At 65.6% G+C, this 9,041-nt stretch overlaps 1 protein-coding gene across 5 annotated transcripts in view; it reads right to left on the bottom strand.

Annotated features, from left to right (window-relative positions):
- Positions 1–8,086, bottom strand: part of MYO9B (myosin IXB) — a 64,481-nt gene extending 56,395 nt beyond the window's left edge. For all 5 annotated transcript variants that reach the window (XM_062178046.1, XM_062178043.1, XM_062178045.1 and 2 more), the window contains exon 1: positions 7,217–8,086. In XM_062178046.1, coding sequence (XP_062034030.1) covers positions 7,217–8,056 — 840 coding nt within the window. In that variant the 5' untranslated portion in view covers positions 8,057–8,086. The remainder of the gene's footprint in view (positions 1–7,216) is intronic.
- Positions 8,087–9,041: the final 955 nt, after the last annotated feature.

The following is a 9,041-nucleotide window of genomic DNA, read 5'->3' on the forward strand; positions in this document are numbered from 1 at the left end:
CCGAGCTCCCAGACAGGCAAGGTGACCAGCACTGTCCCGTCTGGCACCGTGGTCAAGCTGCCACAGGGGACACCTCATCAGAGTGCCTGGTTCACGACCCCGTTCCACTCCCGTGCCCGGCTTCCTGCTAATGGGCGCCCTGGGAGGCAGCGGCGACGGCCCCCGGACCCGGGTCCCTGCCACACACGGGAGACCTGCACTGAGCTGCTGGCTTCAGTGTGGCCCAGCCACGTCTGTCACAGGACTTGGGCAAGTGAACCAGCGGACTAAAGATCTCTCCTTCCTGTCTCTCGCTTTTCAGATAAGTAAAATAACCAACAAAAGCCCACAAAATTCCAAGACGCCACCTGAAGCTCACGTGGAGGACCAAATCCTTCGGCCCAGGTGGGCATCATCACAGGAGGACCATTCTGGCCCCAGACGGGCAGTGGTTGGGGGGAGGGGGCGTGGAGGGCAGGAGTTGCCACACCGGCCCCTCTCCAGGAGTGAGAAGGAGGCCCCTTCGCCCCTCACCCACCCCGCGGCTGTACTGAGGTCAGGCTGACGTGGGACTCCGACATACTAAACAAACAAAAACCCCAAATCTGCAAATATTTAGGCGGGGACCATCTGTAATGCCGGCAGTACTCTTGGTGTGCGCTCGGTCAGCGGCCCCCCTCCTCAGGGGCCACCTGTCAACACCTAGACACACTTCTGGCCGTCACGGCGGGGTGCTCCTGGCACCGCCCCCCCCCCCCTTAGCATCAACAGCAGGGGGCTGGGGCCTGGGTTAGAATCTGTGGCCAAGGTCTCTGCCCTGCCCCAGGTGAGGGCTTCACTCCACTCCCTGCCCACTGCGGGACTGGCCCTGCGCCCCTGCTGTGCTGGGTCCGCCTGCGGCTGCTCCCCCACAGACGCCCCGGGAGGCACCCTGGGCAGGAGACGCAGCCCAGGTTCTACTCCCTGCTCCGTGCTGGGCTCTCAGGATCTCAGGGTGCGGCTGCCTCTGGACACCCCACTCCCCAACGCCTGCTCTCTCAGGACCCCACCCCTGCCTGCCATTCCCCTGCCCCTGTGGAGTCAGGAGTCTGACGTCCCTGACGATGGCAGTCTGGCCCCCAGGCAGACTTGAGCACTGTGGGCCAGGGCTGGGCAGAGGCCCCTCCACCCAGGGGTGCACCTGCCCCAGCTCACCCTGGAGGGAGGCACTCCGTTTCGGGGGCGGGAGGTTCTGAGCACCCCAGTCCTGCTTGCCCCAACCGGCCCTGGACACAACTGGCCTTCAACCTCCCTCTGGGCACCCTGGGCCGCTGCCGCTAGGTGGGGAGACCACGCCTGGTGACCTCCTGACCTTACTTCCCCTCCACGGCTCTCGGGGACCTCACCCCAAATGCCTACATCTGGTAGAGCAGACACAGCCGCTCGGGCCGGGGAGACGGCGACAGCACCCATCCGCCTTTCCCAGCCTGGGCGCCCCAACTGCAGGTGCTCCTGACCTCCTCTGCCTCCTCCTGTATGAGGCCTGTGCCCTCAGGGGGTCCCCGCAGGCCCGAGCTTGGCCACACGCCTCCCTCCGAGCGTGCTTCTCTTGGGGCTGAGACAGGGGTCGGGTGGCACCCCGCCCTAGCATCTGTGACCAGGCGACCTCAGGTTGGAGGGGGCAGGCAGGGTCTCTGCGGCTGGTGCGAAGGCCCTGCCCTACAAGGATGCCCACTGCCGGCTGGGACAGAGCGCACGAGCCACACCCCTCCTGGGCAGCGCTGGACGGGCCCTGGGCGACACGCACGTGGCCTTGCGGCCATCTGAGTCCTGGGGCCGGGCCTTCCTTGGGTGGCGGCCGTGGCTCTGACTCGGCCTGCGGACAGGACCAGCCGGCACCTGCAGGTGATGGCGGGGGGCCTCGGGGTGTCCCCGGCCCCTCTGCCAGGCTCTTGCTCAGCTCCTCCCTGTCCCTGCTCCCGTCGCTGCCCGGTGGCCCTTGGCCCCTCCCACTGTCCGCCTGCCTCCTCCATCGTTCTGGAACACCTGTGGGGGCAGACTGGCCTGGCCCGGGCAGGGAGGGCGCCAGGGTCCAAGCAAAACCCGGCCACGCACTTTGCACCCAGTCGTGCAAACAGCAGAAGCGACACAGCTGCTGAGCTGACAACAGCTGCTGGGGCACCCAGAGAGGGAACGGGGCACCCACGCCTGCCTGTGGCCTGGACGGACCTCGAAATCGTCGCGCTCCGTGAGAGAAGCCAGACATGGAGGCCACACGGTGCGTGACGCCATGGGTAGGCAATGTCCAGAGCAGGCAAAGCCACAGAGACAGGAAGCAGAGGGGGCGGGGGACAAGAAGGTCCCAGGACCACAGGTGACGGTCGTACGACATTGTGAATGCCACTCTGAACACAATTCTATCTGCACAAAGCTCTGAAACAAATCCTCGCCTGCAGGAGAGATAAAGGTGCTGGCACATCCCCCACTCCAGAACCTTCTCTCTTTTGCTACCCTGGCTTTGCCCACGTGCCTCAGTTTCCCAGCATGTCAGGGGAGGGGTTAGTCTGTCCATATCGGAACATGGTGGGGAGACAGAGGAGGCTGACCTGTCTTGCCGGGGGGAGGGTGTGGCTGGGGCAGGGGTCCCTGAGGGCCAAAGTCACACTGGCTAGGGCACCAGAGGCCGCTCACTGACATCTGCAGGTCTGCAGGTCTGCGGGACCTGTCCAGTTGGGCTCGATCAGGTCCTGTCTGCAGGTGGTGGGGGAGGGGCTGCGGCTGGGACTCAGGCCCAGGACTGGTGCTGGTCATTACGGGACAGTGATCCTGGGGCAGGGGGGACTCAGGCCCAGGACTGGTGCAGGCTGTTACGGGACAGTGATATTGGGGTGGGGGCGAGGGGGAGGACTCAGGACCAGGGCTGGTACTGGTCGTTACGGGACAGTGATATTGGGGTGGGGGGAGGAGGGGACTCAGGACCAGGGCTGGTGTGGGCCGTTACGGGACAGTGATGCTGGGGCGAGGGGGAGGTGGGGGGGGACTCAGGCCCAGGACTGGTGCGGGCCGTTACAGGACAGTGATATTGGGGTGGGGGGGAGGGGGAGGACTCAAGACCAGGGCTGGTGTGGGCCGTTATGGGACAGTGATGCTGGGGCGAGGGGGAGGTGGGGGGGGACTTAGGCCCAGGACTGGTGCGGGCCGTTACAGGACAGTGATATTGGGGTGGGGGGGAGGGGGAGGACTCAAGACCAGGGCTGGTGTGGGCCGTTATGGGACAGTGATGCTGGGGCGAGGGGGAGGTGGGGGGGGACTCAGGCCCAGGACTGGTGCGGGCCGTTACAGGACAGTGATATTGGGGTGGGGGGGAGGGGGGAGGACTCAGGACCAGGGCTGGTACTGGTCGTTACGGGACAGTGATATTGGGGTGGGGGGAGGGGGGGACTCAGGACCAGGGCTGGTGCGGGCCGTTACGGGACAGTAATATTGGGGTGGGGGAGGGGGGGACTCAGGACCAGGGCTGGTGCGGGCCGTTACGGGACAGTGATCCTGGGGCAGGGGGGACTCAGGCCCAGGACTGGTGCAGGCTGTTACGGGACAATGATATTGGGGTGGGGGCGAGGGGGAGGACTCAGGACCAGGGCTGGTGTGGGCCGTTATGCGACAGTGATATTGGGGTGGGAGGGGAGGTGGGGGGGGACTCAGGCCCAGGACTGGTGCTGGTCATTACAGGACAGTGATCCTGGGGCAGGGGGGACTCAGGCCCAGGACTGGTGCGGGCCGTTACGAGACAGTGATATTGGGGTGGGGGGGAGGGGGGAGGACTCAGGACCAGGGCTGGTGCGGGCCGTTACAGGACAGTGATGCTGGGGCAGGGGGGACTCAGGCCCAGGACTGGTGTGCGCCGTTATGCGACAGTGATATTGGGGTGGGAGGGGAGGTGGGGGGGACTCAGGACCAGGGCTGGTGCGGGCCGTTACAGGACAGTGATGCTGGGGTGGGCAGCTTGTCACCGTCACCATCTCACAGCCTCTTCCCCCTGGCGTGGGCCAGGCCACTGTGGCTAAACGGAGGTCCGGGCCCCTTGGCCCAAGAGCCTGACAAGCACAGATCCTTATTTCATTTCCGCTTTCAGAATTAAAATCCCACGCAGGACACCGAGGGTTGCCGGGAGCATTGTCACCAAGTGGAAAGAAAGGAAGAAATAAAGCCCCCAGGCTCAGCCCGCTCTGCCAAGGGCAGGGTGTGAGTGATGCCTGGGGCTGCCAGGGAGCTGTTCTGGGTCGGGGGTTGGGGTCTGTGGCCTACGCTGCCGGATACCAGTTCCAGAGCCATGGGGTGTCGAGCGAGGGTCACTGGACCTCGATGTGCAGGGAGGAGGACCCCAGATCCCTGCCCCCCCCCCAGGGGTGGGATCCTACGCCCTGCACCCTGGTGTCGCTGGCACTGCCGAGCACGGCCAGCAGCCCTGCGCCGGGGGAGGGGCATGCAGGGCCTGTGGCCCCCCGCTGGGCAAGGTGACAGCCGGTGCGGGCAGATCAGCTGATTGGGACTGGCTTTCGCACAGCGCTGCCTTCCTGTTTTCTGGTCAGAATTGCACAGTGAGGCTGCAACCCTGGCCCAGGGCTGGGAGCGGGTGGGGGATGGGGGCGCCCGATGACACCCAAACCTCAGAATGACTGAACTTCTTCTTTCGGGAGCCAAGAAAAAGCCCCGAAGGCTCTGAGCAGAGCCAACCTCGGGCCTTCCGCGGCCTGGGCCAGGAGAGAGGGGAGAACTCCGAGGGAGATGGGGGGGGTCGGGCTTGGACTCTGCTCTACCCTAGGGAAACCACCTGTGTTGGGGTGACTTCTGATCTACCCCCTCCCCTCAAATGCCCAAAAGCCCTCACCCCGGCACCTGTGACCTCTGGAAACAGGGTCTCTACAGGTGCAATTTTAAGGTAAGGTAAGTGGGCTGGTGTTGTGAACAGGCAAATAAAGCTGCCGCCTGCAGCGCTGGCATCCCGTGTGGGCGCCGGTTCAAGTCCCAGCTGCTCCACTTCTGATCCAGCTCTCTGCTACTGTGCCTAGGAAAGCAGTGGAGGATGGCCCAAGTGCTTGGGCCCCTGCACCCACATGGGAGACCTGGAGGAAGTTCCTGGCTCCTGGCTTCAGCTTGGCCCAGCCCTGGCCCTTCCGACCATCTGGGGAGTGAACCAGCTGATGGAAGATCTGTCTCTCTCTTATCTCTCTCCCCCCACCTCCCCATAACTCTGCCTTTCCAATAAAAAAACCTTTAAAACTAAAAAAGGAAGGTAATGATGAACTCTAGCTACAACGACAAGTATCATTTCTAAGACAGGGAGGGGGAGATCGGAGACACACGGAGGGGAGGCGACACAGCCGCAGAGACCTGAGCGCTCAGGATAGCCGTAGCCCCTGGGGGGCCGGGAGAGAGGCCTGGGAAGCCGGCAGTGCCCAGGTGAGAAACGTGGCCCGAGCTGAAGCTGCTGTCCCTCCGCACGCGGGCGCCGCAGGCAGCACCTTCACTCCCGCGATACCCACCTGGCCCGGGCTCGCTCTGCAGCCGGTGTGGGTGCTGCACGGGCTCCGGGCGGGCAGCCTGGCGCGCTCAGGCATCTGGCTTGTGACTGACAGCCCCAGTAACATCCGGGGAGTGTGCCAGGACCCCTGAGGCCACTGCCGCACAGGGGATGGTGGAGGGACTGCCGGCCCCAGGAGCCCTGCGGGCCTGGGCCAGCCCTCAGGGAGCGAGGCACCGACCGCCCCGCCCTCACACGGGAGGCTCAGCGCTCACCGCAGCATCGTCCCACGGAGGCTGTGTGGCTGGACAAGGCAGGCGCACGTACAACAAGCTGGTGCCCCCGCCTGTAGCTCTGCACGGTGCAGAACGCTCGGTGTACACGTGACCCCACGTGTTCACACCGTGATACAGCGGAGCTGACCCACCAGGCACCGGAAGAGATCAGCTAATAAAATACAACAAAACACTGCCCTTACAAAAGGTACGTGGACGCGGCCTCTCTGCTGCCTTAAGGAAGCCAGGGTGATGAGACGGCAAAAACATGGCAGGGGGGCGAAGACAGGGGCTCAGGGCAGGGCAGGGTGGGGCGGCGGGGCCTGGGGGACGCTGAGGGCAGGGACCGTTCTCTGGGTGACTCTGTGACGGTGACTACAGGGCCTTCCATGCTTGCCCAAACCACAGGACACACAAGACCCAAAAGGCATTGAGGGACACACACACACACACACACGGAAATCTCCCATCTGCTGGTCCACTCTCCAAACGTCCAGGATGGCCAGGGCCGGGCCGGGCCTGGGACGGGAAGCTCGCTCTAGGTCTCCCATGTGGGTGGCAGGAGCCTGGCTGCCTCTCAGAGTGTGCGCTGGGCGGAAGCTCGAGTCAGGAGCCGGAGCCGGGGCTCAAACCCAGGCATGCCGACGTGGGATGGGGGTGTCTTTAGCATGCCCTTCTGGAGCTTTCTGAAGTCCCCCGCGTACCCCACGAACCCAAGGGTAACTGTGAGGGCGGGACAGGCACGGGGGCGCTCTGCTCTGGGACACACAATCTGCTCAGAGGAAAAAGCAGAGCCCTAACCCCAGGGGAGCACACCCGAGCCCCCGGGTGCCCCTGGCCCGGGCAGGTGACCTTGGCTGTGCCGCGCTCTGGAGCCTCCTGTGGGGCTCGGCCAATGCCAGCAGAGCATGGGTGGGAGCCTGGGAGGCTGCCTCCAGGATGGCCCTGGCAGGCGACCCCCCTCCCCTTGCTGGGTTTGTGTGGTGCCTCACCGGGCCCCACCCCAGGGCCTGCCAGGAAGGCCTGGCCGTGATCCGTGATTCGCTCCTTGCGCTGCTCTGCGCGAGCGAGCCCAGCGGCCTGTTCTCTCTGAGACTCGGAGGCCGGCCGGCGGGTGGATCACGCCTCCTCATTTTCCTGTCTCTCCTGTTGTTCTCTCACACCTGGGCCCCGCCCAGGGCCGTCCAGTTCCTAGAAACAGCCAAGGGCTTGCCCTGGCGCGCGCCTTCCCCAGGAGAACCCACCAGCTCTGCGCAAGCCGCCCCCCAACCCCACTGCTCCGGCATGTCCGAGGGCCCTGCCCCTGCCAGGCCTGGGCACCGACGCCCACGGGGGGCAGCCCCTGGGCCCAGCGCCTGCTGGAACCGGCCACACCCTGCATGTGCTCAAGCTGTCTGGCGCTTTCCTCCCCGTCAAAGCCACTCAAACTCGCCAGCCCCGCCCCTTGCCCCGCCCAGCTCACCTCCAGCACGGGGCCAGCTCCCAGGATGGTGCGCTCCACGCCGCTGGCGTAGCCCTTCTGGCTGAGGGCGGTGAGGCAGTGGATCAGGAAGTTGGTGCTCTGGGTCTTGCCCGAGCCGCTCTCCCCCGAGATGACGATGCACTGGTTGACGCGCTTGCGCAGCATGGCGTAGTAGGCCACGTCGGCCAGCGCGAACACGTGCGGCTCCAGCTTGCCCAGCTGCTGGTTCTCGTACATCTTCACGTACTTGGGGTTGTAGATGGGCAGGAACTTGAAGGGGTTGATGGCCACCAGGATGCTGCCCGCGTACGTGTAGATCTTCTGCCGCAGGAAGCGCTGCTTGAGGTTCTGCAGCAGGCGGCCCTCCGTCAGCTCGGGGAGGTTGCACAGGTCGTCCACGTCGGCCTCGGGCCGTGGCAGCAGGCCCCGCTCCACCAGGCGCCGGGCGGCCGTGGCCTGCGCTACCAGCTGCATGTGCACGTACTTGATGGTCCCGTCGGCGTTGCGCTCCTGCAGCAGGAAGTAGTAGCCGTCCTCGGGCGGGTGCTCATCCTGCGCCCGCCGCGGCCACAGCAGCACGCGGTGCACCGGGGAGTCGCTGGCGTCCAGCACCCACTCCTCCCCGCCGGACTCCTTGACCTCCACCAGCACGTAGCACTTGGTGCCGTCGAGCCGCAGGCTGGCGATGGCGGCGCGGATGACGTCGGCCGAGGTGCTGTCCTTGGTGGCGGTCACGCGGCACGAGGCCTGGCTCTCGGTGGCTGACAGCCGGGGGTAGATGCGCAGGTGGTAGGCCGCCTGCTCCCGGCGGCCGGAGCTGCCCGCCTCGCGCGCACTCATCCTGCCGGCCGCCGGGCCTCAGCATGCCTCCCGGGCTCGGCGGGCGCCTCCTGCAGCTGGGAGGGAGGTGAGAGTCAGGGGTGGTGCCGTGCGGGCCGAGCTGGGGGTGGGGACCTGACACCCCACCCGCCCCTCAGGAGACAGCACGGGGCCCAGGGCCTGCGGAGACCAGCTTGGCTCCCTGGTGAGGGCGCAAAAGTCCCTGTCCGTCCTGAACGCAGAACTCAGACCTGAGGCCTGTGGCTGAGGAGTGACATCACTGGCCCCCCGCCCAGACCAACCTCCCCCACCCCGAGTTAGCCCCACTGGCCCAGAGCAAGCCTCGAAACACTGCTTCCTCGGCCGGGCCCTTCCCAGCCCCGCCTCCGGCAAAACCGCCCCCTGCACCCCACATGTGGAGCACCCGGGTCTGATTCCTGGCTCCAGTACTAAGAAACCCCCACACATCCCCTAGCAGCTTCACCGGGGAGGAAGACCTGGCCTGCAGGCCTTGGCTACGCCCCGGGATGCACCACGGGCAGCAAAATGCGTATGGAACGAACAAGACTGAACTCGCCCTAGAATTCAGGGCTGAAACCCGGGGGCCCTGACACCCAGCTATGGAGGAAGACGTCAGGGAGGGCCACTGCTGGGGTCTGCAGGTGGCGTCAGTCTGTCCGGCCAGGGCTTTCTGTGCTGGAGGCTTGGTCGAGTGACAGGTGGCGCGACCCAATGGGAGGTGGCGATGTCGTCAGGGCTCCAGGGAGCTAGTGAGTAGGGGCAGGATGGGGCCCTCTCTCGTTTCCAGCTCCCTGTCCCACCGCGGGACCCCATCTGTCCGAGGCCATATCCCCCCACGGCTTCTTCACCAGGTTCAGTGTCCCTCCCCCACATGGGGCCCCGGCTCAGGCTGCCTGACCTGGGTCTTCCAGCCTCCAGAGCTGCCAGGGAGCTGGGCCCCGACTATTCTGTTACAGCCACAGAAAGGGGACTGAGAGTCGCCACT

Source organism: Lepus europaeus, chromosome 20 (genome assembly GCF_033115175.1).
Source record: "Lepus europaeus isolate LE1 chromosome 20, mLepTim1.pri, whole genome shotgun sequence".
Classification (NCBI taxonomy): domain Eukaryota; kingdom Metazoa; phylum Chordata; class Mammalia; order Lagomorpha; family Leporidae; genus Lepus; species Lepus europaeus.